The 21,806-nt window shown below is 36.5% G+C and overlaps 1 protein-coding gene across 5 annotated transcripts in view; it reads left to right on the plus strand.

The window, feature by feature from the left end:
• HELQ (helicase, POLQ like) overlaps positions 1 to 21,806 on the plus strand; it is a gene marked incomplete at both ends in the record, with an annotated part of 46,960 nt that overhangs the window by 8,167 nt on the left and 16,987 nt on the right. For all 5 annotated transcript variants that reach the window (XM_084233583.1, XM_084233586.1, XM_084233584.1 and 2 more), the window contains 7 exons: positions 1,441 to 1,539; positions 3,029 to 3,174; positions 3,793 to 4,032; positions 7,898 to 8,039; positions 8,361 to 8,465; positions 16,195 to 16,453; positions 20,827 to 20,984. In XM_084233583.1, coding sequence (XP_084089709.1) covers positions 1,441 to 1,539; positions 3,029 to 3,174; positions 3,793 to 4,032; positions 7,898 to 8,039; positions 8,361 to 8,465; positions 16,195 to 16,453; positions 20,827 to 20,984 — 1,149 coding nt within the window. The remainder of the gene's footprint in view (positions 1 to 1,440; positions 1,540 to 3,028; positions 3,175 to 3,792; positions 4,033 to 7,897; positions 8,040 to 8,360; positions 8,466 to 16,194; positions 16,454 to 20,826; positions 20,985 to 21,806) is intronic.

Below are 21,806 nucleotides of genomic sequence, written 5' to 3' on the forward strand. Positions count from 1 at the left end.
TAAATTTTCACAAAATATGAGACTTTTCAAGAGATGTTTCTGACCTTAATTTTCAAATTAGATGCTGTTCTTTAAAAATGCAATGCAGGGCCTCCCCAGTGGCGCAGCGGTTGAGCGCTGGGTTGCGAACCTGCCCGCAGCCTCTGCAGCACCAGTTCGATCCCCGGCTGCTCCCCAGCCACCGGAGGAGGGTCCCACATGGCGCGCAGACCTCTCCTGCCGCCCGCTGCTCCCCTCAGCAGTGTACTTCGGTCCTTCTGCCTGTTCTGCTCTCTGCTCTGGCTCTGGTGAATTCTCTCACCCTCCCGCGCTTCTGACTGTACCCAGTGTTTGTATAAATAATAAATAAATAAATCTTTAAAAAAATAATAATAAATTAAAAAAATGCAATGCACTATGTTTATAAACTTTTTAAAAATTTATTTATGCATGCAAGAAATGGGGTACAAGCCAGAGGTGCAGGGGCGGGGTGGGGGGGGGCTGAGAGGATTCACCAGAGACAGAGTGGGGAACAGTACAGGCGAATCTACTGAAATACACTGCTGAGGGGAGCAGCAAGTGAGACAGAGAGGTCTGCTGCTCCATGTGCGTTAGCTCCCTGGCTGGGGATTGAACTCATGCAGCACTGACTGGTGATAGCTTGATAGTGCTGAGACTTTAATCCCTGTGCCACCAGGGAGCTCCTTATATTTATAAATTTTTTTTTTTTTATAGAGGCATGTTTTATTTTTATTTATTTGTTTGTTTGTTTTGTTTATACATGCACTGGGTACAGTCAGAAGCGCGGGAGGGTGAGAGAATTCACCAGAGCCAGAGCGGGGAGCAGAGCAGGCAGAACGACCGAAGTACACTGCTGAGGGGAGCAGCGGGCGGCAGGGGAGGTCTGCGCGCCATGTGGGACCCTCCTCTGGTAGCCGGGGAGCAGCCGGGGATCGAACCGGCGCCGCAGAGGCCGCGGGCAGCTTCGCAACCCAGTGCTCAACCGCTGCGCCACCTGGGAGGCCCTATTTATAAACTTTTTGTCTACAAATACTTAAATTAGAAATATTATGGTGATATTTAGAATTGAAACTGATGACTAGTAAGAAAATTTTAGATTTTGAAGGATAACACAAATATCTCCTAAATAAACATGTGAGTGTGAACACTTGACTCATTTATATTTTTTCTTATACTAAATATAAACATGTATTATTTCCTTTTAGATATGTGACTATTCAATTCAAAAGTACTTCTTCAAGGATGTTAATTACTATTTTGATTTAAAGGAAAAAGAGACAAATGACAAAGAAAAACTTTTAAGTTAAAGTACACATTACATACATTAGGAAAGCTCAGATTTTTATATAGCTATCATTTTTTACAACATAATTTACAAAAGCTAAAAGTGTAAGGAGGAATTATATATGGTATTAATTGCAAATGTCCTTTTAATTCAAGGTTGAATTAAAAGAATATCTAAAAATAAGTGATTCAATATACGAGGTTGACAGCAAAGCTGAGAATGGCATGACTTTTTCACGTCTCCTTAATTATAAGGTAATATTACTCACTCTTGAACATCAGGATTTCCAGATTTTATGCCAAGGGGAGCTGCACAAGATTCATGTGGGTACCATGGAGAGTTCAGGTTTTTGAGAGAAAGAACTGATGCCTGACATCTCTTGGACACCATACAAATTTCAATTCAATTTCAGTTTCAACTTGAGATCACACTACATTCCTCTTTGTGATATCCTATATTGTTGTGAAGTTGGGTTACTTTTGTTACAATAAGCAGATAACTTGTGAAAGATCAATGTAGCACAGAAAATGAGGGTGGCTACATCCAATTGATTCTAAGGTTTGAACTGTGCTCAGTTGTGCGCACATCCTGTTGGTGGGCGTAGGATTATTTAAAAATGAAATAAGTTTCTTTTCATTCATTCAACTGATGTGTATTATTTATTCAAATGGCACCTAAGATTTTTTTTTTAAACAGAATTTTTTTTAAAGATTTATTTATTTATACAAGAATCGGGGTACAGGCCAGATACGCGGGAGGGTGAGAGGATTCACCAGAGACAGAGTGGGAACAGAACAGGCAGACTGACTGAAATACATTGCTGAGGGGAGCAGCGGGCAAGACAGGAGAGATCTGCCACGCCATGTGGGTTTCTCCCCAGCTGGCCGGGATCAAACCCGCACTGCAGAGGCTGCAGACAGGGGAGGCCCAAATGACACCTAAGTTGTGAGGAAATACACACTTAATAAGTTGTTGGCACCTAACTACCTAATAAAATGTTCAGGTATTTCTTTTGACCTTGGGGCTCCATGAACCAAGAAAACTTGGGAACCTCTCCCTTAAATTTTTATTCATTCAGTGACAATAAAATGAAGTATCTTGGGTTCTGTAGTTCAGATATGTATGAAATGTTAGTGTTCACTAAGTTAGTGTGCTATGACTTAGGTGAAAGATATTAAAAGGGGAAAAGGGATTTTACCAGTTTTATTCTTTTATAAAGGTATATTTCAAATCTATATTTTAATTAATTTAATTTTTAATGTAGAAGGAATGAGATTTTAAGTAATTTTACATTGTTCTTCATGTTTTTGTTTTCCTGTGTCTGCTTGATAAATATTTCTGAAAATATATGCTGTAGTATACGATAGTATACTGAATCAATGTTTTTGAAAACTATTAGTAATAATAAGAATATTTTACTTATGCAGTTCTTTGATTATTAGGGACAATCTGAGTTTCTCTGGTTATCTTTGTTTTGCTTTGATGGACATGGGCATGTGTGTCGTTATTAATAACATTAACTATTTTCACTTCTTTAAAACTAAATATACTTAACAAAGCCCTAATTAAGAGAAAAGTAGAACTTAACATTTTGTTATTTAATATAGGTTTCATGTTTTCTTTTAAGTAATTAGATTTATTAAATGAGAATTTCAGAATTAGAGATGGCTTACCTACCATTCAAAACTGATAAAATAACAGAATTTCACAATTGCTAACTTGTTCCTACATCTTATTATGCAGTATTCTGATATTCTGAAAAGGATGGATCCTGATCACTTGGTAGCATTGGTGACAGAAGTGATTCCTAATTATTCCTGCTTAGTTTTTTGTCCCACTAAGAAGAACTGTGAAAATGTTGCTGAAATGATATGCAAATTTTTAAGCAAGTATGTTGATCTTACAAGCTGTTCAGTTTTTGTCATGATGTATGTATGCTGTGTTTCCTGTTTATTCAACAAGCACTAATTGCTTCTTGCAAAACTTTATAGTAAGATGTTATGCTAGATTCTAAAGACCGTGACCTTGAAAGTTTAACTGTCAGCTGTCATTTTGATTCTTGCTGCTAATGCCTCTTGAGAAGAAAATGTCTGGCATAAAATCATCTTCAGTAAAGGTGTATGTTCTAATGAAAATAATATTGGTAACATCTAGAGCAGGGGCCTAGTCGTAGGCCCTGTAATTCATGGATTCTTTAGAAATATAAGGATGAAGTTCATGAATCCTCTGAAATTATATACAAAGTGTTGTATTTATGTGAATATTTTTTTACATAGCTTTCTTATATTTTCATTGGAATCTATGATCCACAAAAAACATTGAGGGAGACTTCCTGACAGTTAATGAAATCAGAATCAAAATTCTAAGAATATTTTATACACTTACATCAGCAGAAATAACACATTTTTAAAAATAGAATGTTTACATGCATCACCTGAAATTAAAATGATAGACATTTTGTCACTATAAGATCAAGCGTTCAAATCTCTAAGAGATGGTTTTTCTAGGAACTATCTGAAACACAAGGAGAAAGAAAAACAGGAGGTGATGAAGAACTTGAGGAATATCAGCAGTGGCAACCTGTGTCCTGTTTTAAAACACACTATCCCATTTGGAGTTGCTTATCACCACAGTGGTTTAACAAGTGATGAGAGGAAGGTGCTGGAGGAGGCCTACTCCACAGGAGTTCTCTGCCTTTTTACCTGCACGTCCACCCTAGCAGCAGGCGTTAACCTACCAGCGCGAAGGTGAGATATAAGAAATTCTGGGCCAGACTCAACACTTTTCAGTCCCTATCTTGTCAAGGTTTTGTTGACACTTTACTCCTTTTCAGTAGTCAGTGAGAATTTATCCAGTGTTTTTTCACCATTCTCTGAATTGGTTGTTTGGGTTTTTCCCTTTAATTTTTTACTTGTTTTTGTGCTTACCACTGCCTCTTGTATCCATCCTCCTCCTCCTGTGATTCATTTTTTATTGAATTATATTTCCCAGTATTGTATTAGATTCCTTCTCTCTTTGTGCCTTCTCTCTTTGGTTTTGATGTTAGGGTTTATCATGCTAGTTGTCTAGAAGTAGTTGGCGAACTATCCACCATTTGTAAATGCCTTGGTGTTTCCTTGAAACAGCAGCGAACTTGTACTAGTATCTTTTATTTTTTTAAGAATAACATGATTTATGTTAAAATCAGGGACTTAGGAACCAACTAAAAAAGTTCCCAAGAGCCAACAATGAAACAAAATCCAAACAAAATATCTATGAATTCATACTTCTATAAATATCTATGTATGTACACAGGTACATACATATATTTGAATGGACAACTCTCCCAAGACTACACAAAATTTCCAAAAAATTATTTTTTTAGAAATTTTAAGCATTTCTTTTACTGAATTTTGACAAATATATCCAATATCACACTCAAGATATAAACTATTTTAATCACCCAGAAACTTCTTTCATGCCAATTCTATTGTTCTAATGTCTGTTTTCAGAGTAGAGTCTTTTTTTTTTTTTTTAAAGATTTATTTATTTATTTATACAAGCACTGGGTACAGTTAGAAGCGCGGGAGGGTGAGAGAATTCACCAGAGCCAGAGCGGGGAGCAGAGCAGGCAGAAGAGCCGAAGTACACTGCTGAGGGGAGCAGTGGGCGGCAGGGGAGGTCTGCGCGCCATGTGGGACCCTCCTCTGGTGGCTGGGGAGCAGCCGGGGATCGAACCGGCGCCACAGAGGCCGCGGGCAGCTTCGCAACCCAGCGCTCAACCGTTGCACCACCTGGGAGGCCCCAGAGTAGAGTCTTGATTTCTTTTTTAGTTATTACCAAAGTTGCTGGCCCATGTAATAGATTTCTGTTCTTTATAATTTGTGAGATTTTTTGAAATATTGCATAAATATTAACATGTATTTTCTGCTAGGTGTGCAGTTTGTATACATTAGTGAGATCAGTTATTAATTGTATTAAAAGCACTTATATTTTCTTCTTTGTGATTCCTTGATCTATTTCAGAGAAGTATATTAGTCTCCCTTATAATTAAGTATATTAGTCTCCTTGACAACTCCCTTGGAGTTGTCAGTTTCACCTTTTTGCATTTATAGAAGTTTTTGCTTTGTATGCTTTAAAACTATTTAGATAAACAACATTTTACTCCAAATATCTTATTGCTGAATTATACCTTTCCTCAATGTAATAGGTCCTTGTTTTCCTCATTTAGTGATTTTACTTTGAGTATTAGAACTATATTTTTTGCCAAGTATATTATTTTCCCATCCTTTAGTTTTTATTTTTTTAAACCTTGGGATATGCTTTTATTTATTTTTTTTTTTTAAGATTTATTTTATTTATTCAAGAACTGGGGTACAGGCCAGATGCACGGGCGGGTGAGAGGAGTCATCAGAGACAGAACGGGGAACAGAACAGGGAAACTGACAAAATACACTGCTGAGGGGAGCAGTGGGCAAGACAGGAGAGGTCTGCTTGCCATGTGGGTTGCTCCGAGGCCGGCAGGGATTGAACCGGCACTGAAGAGGCTGTGGACAGCTTCACAGCGCTGCATTCAACCGCCTGCGCCACCAGGGAGGCCCCCATCCTTTAGTTTTTAAACTGTCACTGATTAAGTTTTCCATTTCCTAGCAAATAGAGAAAAAAAATGGAAATTACATTTAGCCAATTGCTCTTATTTCAATTGTTATTCTTAAAATTTTAACAGTTATAATTAAATGTTTTTCTATCACTTCAGAATTATAACTATAACCTCTTTGACTATAACCTCTCCTGCAGATAACCAGAGTTAACATTTGTATATTCTCTGACTCTACCTTATGTATGTTGCAGTTACCTAGTATTTTAGAGAATTTTAATTTTCTTTCATTTTACACTTGATAATAATTTAAACTTACCTTTGAATTTTACTTATTTTTGTGCTTACCACTGCCTCTTGTTTCCTTCATCTTCTTTCTATGACTTATTTTTTATTTTGCTATTCTTGAGGAATATTTTTAATGCAGTGAATATAAAATATTTTGAGTATTTGCATAGTTGAAGACGTCTTAATTTGGCCTCAGACTTTAACACCTTGCTATGAAAAAAATTCTAGCTTCATTTTTTTCCTTTGGGGACTTTGTACTATTGTTGCTCCATATTTTCTAGAAGCATGTGTTGCTCTTTTTTTTTTATTTTTTTGCATGGGTTTGCTGTTTGTTCCTCTCCAGAAGCGTCTAGACATTTCTCTTTAACCTTCAAATTTAATTATAGTATGTAATAATAACTCAGCTTTATACCATCCCGACCCATGTCATAACAACTTCACATGTACTCACTTAATAGATCCTTACAGCATCTCTGCGAGGAAAGGAATATGGGACACTGAACAGTTAAGTAACTTACCCGACTCATGCCCAGCAAATGGGTTTCAAAGCCAACCTTTGCACTTGGAAAGTCTAATTCTACAACCCCAACTATCCTAACTGACCTACTTTTTTTCATAAGGCTTAGCACTTGGGCAATTCTCTGGATTTGATGTTTTATGCTTTTCTTCATCTTAATTTGTTTCAATTCTTTATTTCCCTCCATTATCTCTGTTCTCTGCTCCTGTAACTTGTTAGACAGTGTTGACACCTCTTAGATTCAGCCTTCAATTTTTAACTTTTCTTATACATTTTTCAATCTTTTCTTGCATATTTTTCTGTTCTTATTCAACATTATCTTCTATATAGGAAAAGCAGGTTATAACTATATCTCTTTACTATGTTCACTCGTAATTTTGTTCTTTTGAATTTTTCAAATGACTTTAAATATTTTTCTTAATTTGCAAGAACTCTTATTACTCTTTCTTCATATAGTCAGCTCTCATATTCTGAATTCAATACCTTCTAGAATTTACTATGAATACTAATTATAATTTTTTAAAATTCTCTTCTGTTTCCTGTTTTTTTTGCTTTTGTCAAACATTTGTTCTGCATGTTCCTGTTGTTTTTCTTTTGTGTTACTAATTTTCTTCAAGTGTTTATTACTTTTGACTATTGAGATTTATAAATAAAGCAGTTGGTTATTTTAGATAAATGACATAGATTTTCTCTCTTTGAACAGAAAAACTGACTGTAGACTAATATATAGGTGAATAGGATTGAAATCATCATTGTTGTAGACCAAAAATAGTTGAAATCTGCATTTGCATATAGTTGACAATAATATATGTTCATAAAATATGCATATGTTGGTAATGCATGGTCAAATTTTTCATTTATGCACTAAAAACCCAAAAGCTTTGGACATTATTGTGATAATGGATTGATCATAAGTTTTTCAGCTAGACATACTTGAATTCAAGTCATGATTTTGGTAATTACTAATTTTGTGGTTAAAGATAAACCATTTGTCTTCAGTTAACCCATTTGTTTAAAAAATATATTATTGCCAAGAGTTTTGTGAGAATTACAGATAATATACATTAAGACCCTACGTCATTATAGATTCTTGGAAATAGTAGTTACTATCTGAAGTTCATATGTCATTGAATTTCATATCACAGAGATATAGTGAAATTAAGAGTTTGAAAAATAGATGCTATTGTAGTAGAAGGAGTGTCAATTTTCATTAATTGTATTAATTCCACAGAGTCATTTTAAGAGCTCCCTATGTTGCTAGGGAATTTTTAAAGAGAAATCAATATCAACAGATGATTGGCAGAGCTGGCCGTGCTGGAATGGATACTACTGGGGAGAGTATCCTTATATTGCAAGAAAAAGACAAACAACAGGTAATAGTCAGGTTGCTTGGTTGGCTGGCTGGTTGGTTTGACTTTCTTTGTCGGTTTTTGGTTTAAGCCTTTAATGAGATCATTTTTCAGTTACTATTCTCTTCAAAATACTTGAAGAAATTGTTATTTTTAAATTAATTAATAGAATATATTTTCCCTATTTATCTTTCTTCCATTCTCACAATACCTTCTAAATTCTTATTCTTCTGTCTTTATGTTTTTTCTCTCTCTATCACCATAAAATTTATGCAGAATATAAAATCTTTATATATAAAACACCATTTTTTTATAACACAGTGGATGATATTTTAACTTTTGTAGGTATTGGAGTTAATAAATAGACCACTGGAAAACTGCTATAGCTGTCTTGTTCAAGAAGTCACCAGAGGAATCCAAACTTTGTTTCTCTCTTTGATTGGTTTAAAGGTATTTTTTAATATTTTTAAATCTTATTACTGTCACCTGAAATAATAGAGGTTAAAAAGTTACAAAAACTGTAAAATATGAGAAAATGTCAACCTTTAGTCTAATATGGACAAATAGCCTGTGACATGATAACTCTGAACCTAGGTTTATATGTGCATTTTTAATCCATTGAATTATAACAAATATGAAAAATTAACAATCACAGCTGGCATCCATAACAAGTAAGAGATTTTGGTGGCTACTAGGGGGGAAGCAAAGAACTGCAGATGTGGGTCCTGATGTGAAATAATCTAGTCTTTGTCCTTGTTCAGAGTAAGTTTTACCTGTAGTACTCTGACCATTCTGGGATATAATAAACATTTGTGTAGCCTTTACCAGCAGAAAGTTTAAAGAGAAAAAAAAAAAAAGGACATAGCAGAAAAGCACTTTCTTCTCTAAGATTAGAAATTAGCTCTTTTCTTAAGGATTACTCTTAAATAAATTTTAGCCTTGTGCCAAAGGTCACTTATCCACAAAGTTTGAATGCCAAGGTTTGAATTCAGCTTTCTCTAACAGTAAAACCAGTGCTCTTAGCCAGTTATACAATCTTCTTTCATTGACCTGACCAGCTTAGGTGAAAATATAAAAAGTGATTGGTTAATAAAGGATATCATGAGAAAAGGTAGGTGAGTGATGCAATATGTAATATCCCCTGGCAATTTAGAAGAGTAGCAATTGCAAGGAAGAAAAGGAACTAGTGCTGTATATTAAAAGAGAGAGAGGTTTTAGATAAGCAGAAGAAAGGGATAAGCTATTCAAGGCACTTAAAAAAACTGATTGAAAGATGAGAAAGTGTGAGATGATGTAAGGTATCAGCCAATAGACCAGATTCTACTCTATAGCTCTTGAGGAGGGGTAAAATTCCTAAAGAATAAAAGGAAGGTGGAAAAAGTTGGGGCCAGATTGCTGTAGACTGGAAGAGATGGGAGAGCATAAATATCAAACTAAAGAATTATGAAACTGTCAGTTTTCAGTAGAGAATTAGTAAAAGTGTTGGGTGTGGTTATTTAGAACTGGGGTTTGATAGCAAACATGCCCTGATCTCTACGTCAATTATGTTTCTTATTACCTTATCTCTCTTAAGCCTTAATTAGTTGTCCTATCTGTAAAACAGGGGTGATAATAATATTATGCAGAAATATTGCATGATTAGTTTGAAAGTACTTGTAGTAATCCATGTGAAATGTGATAAAAACCTGCAGTAAGAAGGTTTCCAAGGAAAAAAAGGAAGAAAGATCATGAAGATCATCAAGTGCTACTGCATATATATATATATATATATATATATATATATATATATATATATGATAAGGTGACCAACCCAGTGAATCAGTCATTAGTTCAAGGTTATTCAGTGAATTACAGTATAGCAGTGCAGTGCGCTATCCATTGTACTACATAGCCACCTTCAGTGAGTTACAGTTTAGATGGGCTATAATTTAGGTTTCTGCCTTCTAGCTAGCCTCTACTCTTTCTGGATGTCACTGTGTATGTGAAAATTTGTTAAGTGCCCATAAAGCACTCAGCAAGATAGATGGTATTCTGGACCATAAAACAAGTCTCAGTACATTTAAAAGAATTGAAAGCATGTATCTAAATACAACAGAATTATAATGTTCATCAGAAGTAGAAAGATATCAGGAAGACAGTCAAATATTTGGAAATAAAACAGCATCAAAACAGCATACTTTGAACTATGGTCAGTGTAAAAATTACAAGAGCACTTATAAAGTGTCTTAAATAGAGTAAAAATGAAACATGTATCAAAATTAGTGGACTCTGGCTAAAGAAATGTTTAAGGGGAAATTTATAGCTTTAAATGCTTATTAGAATACAAGAAAGCTCCAACATCAGTAATCTAAGTTTCATCTTAAGAAAGAGCAACAATAACAAAATAAGTAAAGAACATAATACAGTTAAAAGCAGAAATCAATGAAAAAAATAGACAAACAAGAGGGGAAAAATTATGAAGCCACATGCTGATTCTTTGAAAAGCTCAGTAAGATTATTGATTGAATTAATTAGGGGAAAAAGAGAATACCTAAATTACTAAAGATCCTAAATATAAAAGGGATTATCTTTGGGGACCTACTTGGTGGCACAAGGGGTTAAGACACAAACTATGGAGCTCTCCGCAGCCACTGCAGCACGAGTTCGATTCCCACTGCTGGCCAGGGAACAACCTACATGGCATAGCAGACCTCTCCTGACTTGCTCGCTGCTCCCCTCAGCAGTGTATTTTCAACCAATCTGCCTGTTCTGTTCCCCACTGTCTCTGATGAATCCTCCATACATCTGGACTGTACCCCAGTTCTTGTATGCATAAGTAAATAAATCTTTAAAAAATAAAAATAAAAATAAATAAAAATGAAAGGGATTATCTTTGAACCTAAAATATGAGTTCAACAGCTTAAACAAAACGGAGGACATTGGAGAACAACACAATTTCCAAAATTAATTGAAAATGTATTAGAAAAATGTAAGTAACTCTATACCTATTAAGTAAATTGAATTTAGATGCCTTCCCACAAAGAAAACGCCAGTCCCAACTGACTTCACTAATGCATTCTGTTAAACACTTAAGGAAAAAATAATGCTAATCATACATTCTTCCAGAAAGTGGTGGGAGAAAGAACACTGCTCCTTTCATGAGACTAATTTTATTCTGATACAAAACCAGAGAAAGATATGCAGAAAGATAAAACTACAGGACAACATTTCTGGTAAACAGAGATATAAAAATATCAAAATATTAGTACTTCAGCAATACATTGTCAGAGTAATATACCATGATCAGTTAGAATTTATTCCAGTAATGCTGTTGGTTTAGCATTTAAAATTCGGTGTAATTCTCTATTTGACATAATTCATCACATCACTAGATAAAAACTCAACAAATAAGTAGTAAGAGAACTTCTTCAACCTGATGAAGGGTGTTTATTTTAAACAATGAAGGTAACATACTTCATGGTGAAGACTAAATGTTTATCTCCTTAAAATTAGGAAAAGCAAAGATATCTGATTTCTCCATGCCACCAGGCTGTAGCTATACAATAAGATAGGAAGGAAAATAAAGGCATAGAGATTGGGAAAGGAGAAAGTAAAGCTATCTTATTTTCTTTTTTTTTTAATTTGGATTTTTAAAAATTAATTTATTTATTTATACAAGCACTGGGTACAGTCAGAAGCACAGAAGGGTGAGATGATTCACCAGAGCCAGAGCAGGGAGCAGAACAGGCAGACTGACTAAGTACACTGCTGAGGGGAGCAGCAGGCGGCAGGAGAGGTCTGCGCGCCATGTGGGACCCTCACCTGGTGGCCGGGGATTGAATCGGTACTGCAGATGCTGCGGGCACCTTCGCAACCCAGCAATCAACCACTGCGCCACTGGGGAGGCCCCAAAGCTATCTTATTTTCTAATGACACTGAGTTCAAGAGAAATTCAAAGGAATGAACAGAAAACTAGAATTTAATTAGCTGTTTAACAGGATTTAGGGCCAAAGTATAAAACTCAATTGTATTTTTATATAAAATTGTATTTTTATATTTTAAATAATGGAAAAAACAATCCCATTTTTAATAACTTCAAAAACATGAAACGGATAAATTTAACAAATATGTGTCATACCTTTATATATTAAAAACTAAAATACTGCTGAGAGAAATTAAAGAAGGCCTGATAAATGGAGAAGGACATCATGTTCATGAATTAGAACACTCAATGTTATTCAAATATTATTTCTTAAATTGATATATAAATTAAATGTAATCCTAATCAAAATCCCAGCAGACTTTTTTTCTTTTGTTGAAATTGCAGGCTGCTGGAATGTATTTGGAAAGGCAAAAGAACAGAATGAGGGCCACCCCGGTGGCGCAGCGGTTGAGCGCTGGGTTGCAAAGCTGCCCGCGGCCTCTGCGGTGCCGGTTCAATCCCCGGCTGCTCCCCGGCCACCGGAGGAGGGTCCCACATGGGGCGCAGACCTCTCCTGCCGCCCGATGCTCCCCTCAGCAGTGTACTTCGGTCCTTCTGCCTGCTCTGCTCCCTGCTCTGGCTCTGGTGAATTCTCTCACCCTCCCGCGCTTCTGACTGTACCCAGTGCATGTATAAACAAAACAAACAAACAAATAAATAAATAAAACATGCCTCTATTAAAAAAAAAAAAAATAAGACCAGAATGGCCAAAAACAGTTTTGTAAAAGAATAAAGTTAGAGAGTTTACACTATTTCACATACTACTTGACTTCCAGACTTACTACTGGAAAGCTTCAGTAACCAGCCAAAATAATATGGTACTGGTGAGGGGATAACATACTGACCAATAGATCCATGAGTTCAGAAAGAATTTAATTGCTTGAATTGAGTAAGAAGGAAAGGGATCACTCCCAAAGTACAGACTCAGCTTCCTAAAGGGAGATAGGATTTTTATAAGAATACTGGGTATTTGTACAGGGTGGAGGGCAGGATGAAATATTCAGAATCTTGGTTGCACAGTTGCAGTGTAGTTTCATAACCAGATCAGGCTTCTTCATGGGTCACATATTTAGAAAGTGGTGACAAAGTACCCCCTTTGGTGGAAATTTTATTATGTAAATAAACCTCAGGTGATTAGGTCACAAAGGGTCTTCTCTGCGCATGTTGGTTTAACTAGTTTCAGCTTGAGTGAGCACCTAACCCCAAACTAAAGAGCCTTAAAATCGTTCTAAGGGTTTGTCCTAATAACTAGCAATTCGCTTTGTAAACCTTCTGCCTTCTTAGTCACACACATTACAGTGTTAACAGTAACCAACCAAGTAGAAAACAGTACAGAAAATAAGTTTGTTGATAATCTACAAACTATCAGTTCTTGACTATTTTTCTTAAAGATTCATTTATTTATGATACATGCATAAATAAATTGGGGTACATGCCAGAGATGTGGGGGTGTGTGTGAGAGGATTCACCAGAAATAGTGGGAAACAGAACAGGCAGGTTGAATGAAATACACTGCTGAGGGGACCAGTGGGGAGACCAGAGAGGTCTGCAGCACCATGTGGGAAGCTCCTTGCCAGGTATGGAACTCTGTGGATAGCTTCATAGTGCTGAATCTTAACCCCTTGCACCACCAGAGAGGCCCCAGTTCTTGACTATTTTAAAAGTGCAGTTTTAGCCCATTTGGATACTTTATTAAGCATGATTTTTATTAAAAGAATAATATAAAATGTCTATACTGTATAAGTATTTTTTATCCCTTATAATGGTTTGATATGAAATAATTAAAGTTCTCCAGTTGAAAGAATTTTAAAAGAAATGTACTTATTGGGGCCTCCCCGGTGGCGCAGCGGTTGAGCGTTGGGTTGCGAAGCTGTCCGCGGCCTCTGCGGCGCTGGTTCGATCCCCGGCTGCTCCCCGGCCATGGGAGGAGGGTCCCACATGGCGCGCAGACCTCTCCTGCCGCCCGCTGCTCCCCTCAGCAGTGTACTTCGGTCCTTCTGCCTGCTCTGCTCCCCGCTCTGGCTCTGGTGAATTCTCTCACCCTCCCGCGCTTCTGACTGTACCCAGTGCATGTATAAACAAAAAAAACCAAACAAACAAATAAATAAATAAATAAATAAATAAATAAATGTACTTATTGATTGACTATATTTAAATGTAACATGCTGATTTCATTGAAATTGGCTCATATAAAATTATTCTAATTTGGAATCAACTGTACATATGAACACCAAATTGAATTTTAAATAATACTACTTTTGATTGCCATTATAAATTTTACATAGCAATAAGATGGGGAAAGAAGAAGGTAACAACACCAAACACACACACACACACACACAGGAAAAAGAGTTGGGAGTGAGAGAACATCAAGAAGAGGGAGGAAGGGCCTCCCTGGTGGCACAAAGGGTTGGTACGCAACCTATGAAGCTATCTGCAGCCACTGCAGCACGAGTTCGATCCCTGGCCAGGAGCTACCTGCATGGCACAGCAGACCTCTCCTGACTCGCCCACTGCGCTCCTCAGCAGTGTATTTCAGTCAATCTGCCTATTCTGTTCCCCACTCTGTCTCTGGTGAATCCTCTCATCCCCCATACCTCTGGCCTATACCCCAATTCTTGTATACATAATAAATAAACCTTTCAAAAAAAAAAAAAGAAGAAGAAGAGGTAGGAAACTATTATTTATTTTTAGGTTGCATGTCAAGGAAAGTGTTGCCTGGTCCTGTGTTAGTGGAGTCATTTAGTTGTGTTTTCTACATGGTTGTTTTTCTTTTTTTAATGCAAATATTAGAGGTAAAGGATGCTGGAGAGGTGAGAAGCGAGAGTTTCTAAAGGGGACTGAACAGGAATTAGTAAAATCAATTGGGAAATAAACAAAGAGTACAGCTTTGAAGACCTTGTGAAAAAATATTCAAAAACTTAAGAAGGGAGTAGCACTTAAAAGTTCTCATCACAAGAAAAAGAATTTGTAACTCTTTGTGGTGCTGGATGTTTACTAGACTTACTTTGATGATCATTTCACAGTATATACATATAGTAATGTTATATACCTGGAACTAGTATCACAAGTTAATTATATCTCATGGGGCCTCCCTAGTGGTGCAGGGGGTTAAGACTCAGCCCTATGAAGCGATCAGCAGCCACTGCAGCATGAGTTTGATCCATGGCCAGGGAGGTAACCCACATGGCGCAGCAGACCTCTCCTGTCTTGCCTGCTGCTCCCCTCAGCAGTGTATTTCAGTTAATCTACCTGTTCTGCTCCCCACTCTGTCTCTGGTGAATTCTCTCATCCCCCCACCTTTCAGCTCTGGCCTATACCCCAGCTCTTATATGCATAAATAAATAAAATAAATCTTTAAAAAATAATAATAAAATTATAACTCAGTCTTTCTAATGGGGAAATATGAAAAGTTTTTGAGCAAAAATTATGAATATTATAACTGTCTTTTCCCTTTGTTTTTTTCTCATTAATTTTAAAATACCATAATAAAATTACGATAGTCCTTCCTTAACTGCAAGGTATATGTACCAAGACTCTCAATGGGTACCTGAAACTGAGGATAGTACTGAATTTGATATATGTTGTTTTTACCTAAGAATACCAGTCTATAATAAAGTTTCATTTATAAATTAGGCACAGTAGCAACTATAACAATCTACTGTTAAAAAAGTTTCATTAATCTTGTTCAGGGCCTCCCCTGTGGAGCAGCGGGTTGAGTGCACGCTGTGAAGGTGTCCACCGTCTCTGCACTGCTGCTTTGATTCCCAGCCAGTCAGGGAGATTGACACATGGCGCGGCAGACCTCTCCTGCCTCGCCCACTGCTCCCCTCAGCAGTGTATTTCAGTCCTTCTGCCTGTTCTGCTCCCTGCTCTGTCTCTGGTAAATTCTCTCACCCTCCCGTGCCTCTGGCTTGTACCCCAGTGCTTGTATAAATAAATAAATCTTTAAAAAAAAATCTTGTTTAGAGTATCTTATCTATTACTCTTTTAGGTAATATTTTTGGACAACTACCTGGAGTGGCTCAAACTGAAAAGCAAAACCACCATTAAGGAGAGGACTATTGCACCTTTATATATGCAACTGTATAGATTTTGTACTAATTTTTTTATTTCAGTAGCTTTGAACTAGAGATAAGTCATCATTTGATTAATAGGTATTCAAAATGATGTATTGAATTAAAGAAAGTACTCTGTTGGTGTTCTGAATTGTTTCAGATTGCAACAAATCTTGGTGACATACATCGCTTTATGAGTGGTACATTTCTTGGTGTTCAGCAAAAGATTTTGTTGAAAGAAAAAAGTCTCTGGGAAATAACCATAGAATCGCTTAGATACCTGACAGAAAAAGGACTCCTAAAAAAAGACCCTATTTTGACGGAAAAGGGATTTCTACAAAAGGATGCTATTCATCAATCTGAAGAAGAGTTTCAACATAATTTTCATATTACAAAGTTGGGCCAAGCTTCCTTTAAGGGTAAGAGCTTAGCTAAATCTTGTTATTAATCTGTGAAATCCATTGGAAAAAATAGAAAATAATCTGTTACTTTGATTTGGATTTGTAATTTCATATTAGTAACAATCTTTTTTTTCCTTTTATTTTATATATTTTTTACATCATTTTTCATTTTTGCACAATGTGTACATTATCGTCTTGGTTATAGTCCCCATACAATTCCCACCCCACTTGTTTTGATCCTGCTCCCTTCCCCACCCCCTCACCCCCAGAGTGTATCTCTGGTTTATAGTTGCTTGTTGATTTTGATTTTTACTTTATAATAATTAGTCTTTTTCCTGGTCCCTTATTTAGGTTTTCTAAATTTCTGCTATGAGTGAGACCATCCGGTGTTTTTCTTTTTCTTTCTGGCTTATTTCACTGAGCATGATCCCTTCCAGCTCCATTCATGTTGCTGCAAATTGCATGAGTTTATCTTTTTTGATTGCTGAGTAATATTCCATCGTGTATATGGAATATATACATATATATACATATATATACATATATATTCATATATATGTATATATTCATATATATGTATATATTCATATATATGTATATATATTCATATATATTCATATATACATATATATACATATATATATGTATATATACATATATATACATATATATTCCATCTTGATACAGTCATCTATTTTTGGGGATTGGGTTGTTTCCATAGCTTACTTATTGTAAATAGTGTTGCTATAAACATAGGGGTGCAGGTGCCCTTTTGAATTAATGTCTCCATGTCCTTTGGGTAAATACCTAGGAATGGAATTGCTGGATCATATGGGAGCTCCATCTTTAGCAGACTGAGGAATCTCCACACAGCTCTCCAGAATGGTTAGACCAGTTTGCACCAGCAGTGCAGGAGAGTTCCTTTTTCTCCACATCCTCATCAGCATTTGTTGTTGATGATTTTTTTAATATGTGCCATTCTCACTGGTGTAAGATGGTATCTCATTGTAGTTTTGATATGCATTTCCCTGATTACACGTAATGTTGAACATTTTTTTCATATGCCTATTGCCCATTTGCATTTCCTCTTTGGAGAAGTTTCTTTTTAGCTCTTCTGCTCATTTTTTGACTGGGTTGTTTACTTTGTTTTTGTTGAGTCTCATCAGCTCTTTGTAGATTTTTGTGATCAGCACTTTATCATTAGTGTTGTGTGCAAAAATTTTCTCCCACTCGGTGGGGTGTCTCTTTGTTTTGGTTTCTGTCTCTTTTGCTGTATGGAAGCACTTTAATTTTTTTTCTTTTGTAAAGATTCATTTATTTATACAAGAACTGGGGTACATGTCAGAGGCATGGGAGGGTGAGAGAATTCACCAGAGACTGAGTGGGAAGCAGAACAGGCAGACAGACTGAAGACACTGCTGAGGGGTGCAGAAGAGCGAGACAAAAGAGGTCTGCCACATCATGTGGGTTTCTACCTGGCCAGCCAGGAATCGAACCCACACTGCAGAGTCTGTGGACAGCTTCACAGCATGGCGCTCAACCCGCTGCGCCACCGGGGAGGCCAAAGCTCTTTAATTTTATGTAGTCCCAGCTGTTTATCTTTGCTTTCACTGCTTTTGGTGATGTGTCTTTAAAGATGTTACTGAGGTGTATGTCATGTAGTGTTTCACCTATATTTCCTTCTATATATTTTATGGTGTCAGGTCTTAAGTTCTTTAATTCATTTTGAGTTGGTTTTTGTGCATGTTGTGAGGTAGTAGTCAAGCTTCATTCTTTTGCATGTAGTGACCCAGTTTTCCCAGCACCATTTATTGAACAAACTTTCTTTGCTCCATTGCATATTCTTTGCTCCTTTACTTGACCATAAATCTGTGGGTTTATTTCTGGATTTTCTATTCGATTCCCTTGGCCCATGTGTTTGTTTTTGTTCCAATACTATGCAGTTTTGATTATTGTGGCTTTGTAGTGTAGTTTGAAGTCTGGGAGTATGATACCTCCATTCCCTTCTTTTTTTTTTTTTTTCAGGAGAGTTTTGGCTATTCAGGGTTTTTGGTGGCTCCATATGAATTTCATGAATATTAGTTCTATTTCTCTGAAGAATGTCATTGAAATTGTTATTGGACTAGCATTGAGTCTGTAAATTGATTTTGGTAGGATGGGCATTTTGATAATGAGTAACAAGAATCTTAAAAGTTATTGGAGTACTAAGGGCCTCCCAGGTGGCGCAGCGGTTGAGCGCTGGGTTGCGAAGCTGCCCGCAGCCTCTGCAGCGCCGGTTCTATCCCCGGCTGCTCCCCGGCCACCAGAGGAGGGTCCCACATGGCGCGCAGACCTCTCCTGCCGCCCGCTGCTCCCCTCAGCAGTGTACTTTGGTCCTTCTGCCTGCTCTGCTCCCCACTCTGGCTCTGGTGAATTCTCTCCCCCTCCCAAGCTTCTGACTCTACCCAGTGCTTGTATAAATAAATAAAAATAAATCTAAAAAAAAAAAATTAAAAAAAATTAAAATAAAATAGTAATAAAAATAAAAAAGCAACATTTAAAAAAAAAGTTATTGGAGTACTTCAACTTTTAAAGGCTGAAAAATGTTTTGAATTTTAAGTAATTTAGAATACTACTGACATATACAGGGGAAAAAAATGTTATCCTTCTTTCACACTCCTCTTCCTCATCAATCACACAAATCTGAGTATCTCTCTAAGAATACCAGTTTGATGTATATCTTTCCTGATATTTTTTTATAATGCATATTACATACATATATACAGTTTTAAAATTTTTAAAGTTTTTGTTTTTAAACAATCATTTATATTGTTTTGGAATTTGCATTTTCTGCTTAATACGGTACCTGAATGATTGTTCCATAACAGTGAATAGTTCCTTTTTTGATAGCTGCATCATTATTTATTTAATGTAAAATAATTCATGTCTTAAAAACAAATCCTAAGAAGGGCCTCATTGGTGGCATAGAGGTTAAAGACAGCGCTATCAAGCTACTGCCAGCCACTACAGCATGAGTTCAGTCCCAGGCCGGCCAGGGAGCTAACCCACATGGCACAGCAGACCTCTCCTGTATCACCTGCTATTTCCCTCAGCAATGTATTTCAGTACATCTGCCTGTTCTGCTCCGCACTCTTATCTAGTGAATACTCTCACCACCACCACCCTGCACCTCTGGCTTACACTCTAGTTCTTGTATGCATAAATAAATAAATCTTTTTTTTTTAAATGAATATTAAGGTTCTTTTTTTTTTTTTTCATTTATTTATTTATACAAGTACTGGGTACAGTCAGAAGCGCAGGAGGGTGAGAGAATTCACCAGAGCCAGAGCTGGGAGCAGAGCAGGCAGAAGGACCGAAGTACACTGCTGAGGGGAGCAGCGGGCGGCAGGAGAGGTCTGTGCGCCATGTGGGACCCTCCTCCGGTGGTGGTCGGGGAGCAGCCAGGGATCGAACCAGCGCTGCAGAGGCTGTGGGCAGCTTCGCAACCCAGCGCTCAACCGCTGCGCCACCAGGGAGGCCCAATAAATAAATCTTTTTAAAAAATTCTAAGAACTCAGAATTATGGAAAGGGTAATCCCATACTCTTTTCCTAGTTCCACTCTCTATTAGTGTATGAGCATATGTATATATACGCATATATATATAAACAAATATGTATCTGCATATGCACGTAGTTTACCTTTTGAAGGAATAAGAGTACAAGTACAAAACACAACATAGCAAAAACAGACAATTATAAACCAGAGACAGTGGGAAAGAGGAGGTGGGAAAGGGGTGAGAGGGAGGGAGGGAGAAGCACTGGGGACTGTGGTGATGGTGCATGGGTACCTTGGGGAAGGAAATTCTATAGGGACTCAATCTGAAGGGGTGGGGGAAAGCAAATAATGTCTAAAAAAATGTAAAAAATGTTAAATGTTAAAATAAAAAAATAATTAAAAAAAGAGTACAGGTTTTGGCAAATTGCTGTTTTTATTTATAAAATATTATGAGCATCTTCACATGTCAGTCCACTTAAATACCTCTTTTTTCTAATACTATAGTAATCCATAGTATTTATTTAATCATCCCCCTACTAATGGACACTTGAACGAAATGGTTTTTTTTTTTTTCAATTTTAAACAAAGCTGCATGGTCAATTCTATTCATGTATTTTTGGGTATATATGAAAATATTTTCCTGGATTATAATCCCAAAAATAGAGTACATGGATCAGAAGGTATATACTTATTAAATGTAGATGGATATTGTCAAAATGACCTCCAAAATAGTTATGCTAACCCACAAAATAATAGATTTTTGAAGACTTTTTGCTGTATTTAGATAACTACTACCAAGACATTCTTTCCCTCTCTGATAATTTGAAAGATGAAATATTTATGTGTGTCTTTTAGGAACTATAGATTTGGCTTATTGTGACATTCTCTACAGAGACTTGAAGAAAGGTCTTGAAGGGCTTGTGCTTGAAAACCTTCTCCATCTAATCTACCTATCAACTCCCTATGATATGGCTTCTCAATGTGACCCCGACTGGATGATATACTTCAGGCAGGTAAGAATTTAAGATTCTGCAATGTAAGCTATTTTAGTTTATTAATAATGATATGAATTCTATCAAGAAGTTATTCAGTTTGTTTTTCTCTATTAAAAACATTTGAAAAAATTGAAATTGAGCCTTTGTCTTTCAATTTTTGAAAATAATCACATGGCAACTGCATTTTTGTTTTATTTAACATAAATATTATCTTTCTATTAAATATGAACTTATTATTGAAAAATAAAGAAAGGTGCAGGATAAAAAGAATCATTCCTTGTTCTGTTTTTCCACTGACAGTTTCTGTTATGATTTGGCGACCACTACATTTTATAATGCCTAGAATGTAAAGAAAACAGTGAGAGCCATTTCTGATGATTGAGATTCTAATTACATGACAGCTCTATCAGATCCACACAAAGCTGTGATGTTTGTACCCGAGCAGGACTATCTATTGTATCAGCAGTGGCAAGGTGCAATTGACCCTGTTTGTTACAAAACCAAATGGTAAAGTGCAGTATGAAGTTTGGATCTCAACGTGCTAACTTCCACCTGGGTGAAGAGATTTAACTTACAATTCCAGTCAGTCACATATAATTACACTATAATTCACTGGAGGAAACTCACATTATAATATATAAGCATACAATTTAATTTTCAGTAAAAGGGGGAGGAAATAAGAACCACTAAGATGAGTTTCTGTAGAAGGACAACTCTCAGGAGGGAACGGCTGCTTCTGTAGACCAAGCCTCAAGCCACAGTTGCCAAAACTTAGGAGAACCCATGGGCATGAAATCCAAAGCATTTCACATGGTTTAATTCAGTTACTACACTTATACT

The sequence above is a fragment of the Talpa europaea genome (genome assembly GCF_964194135.1).
Source record: "Talpa europaea genome assembly, chromosome: 5".
Lineage (NCBI taxonomy): Eukaryota > Metazoa > Chordata > Mammalia > Eulipotyphla > Talpidae > Talpa > Talpa europaea.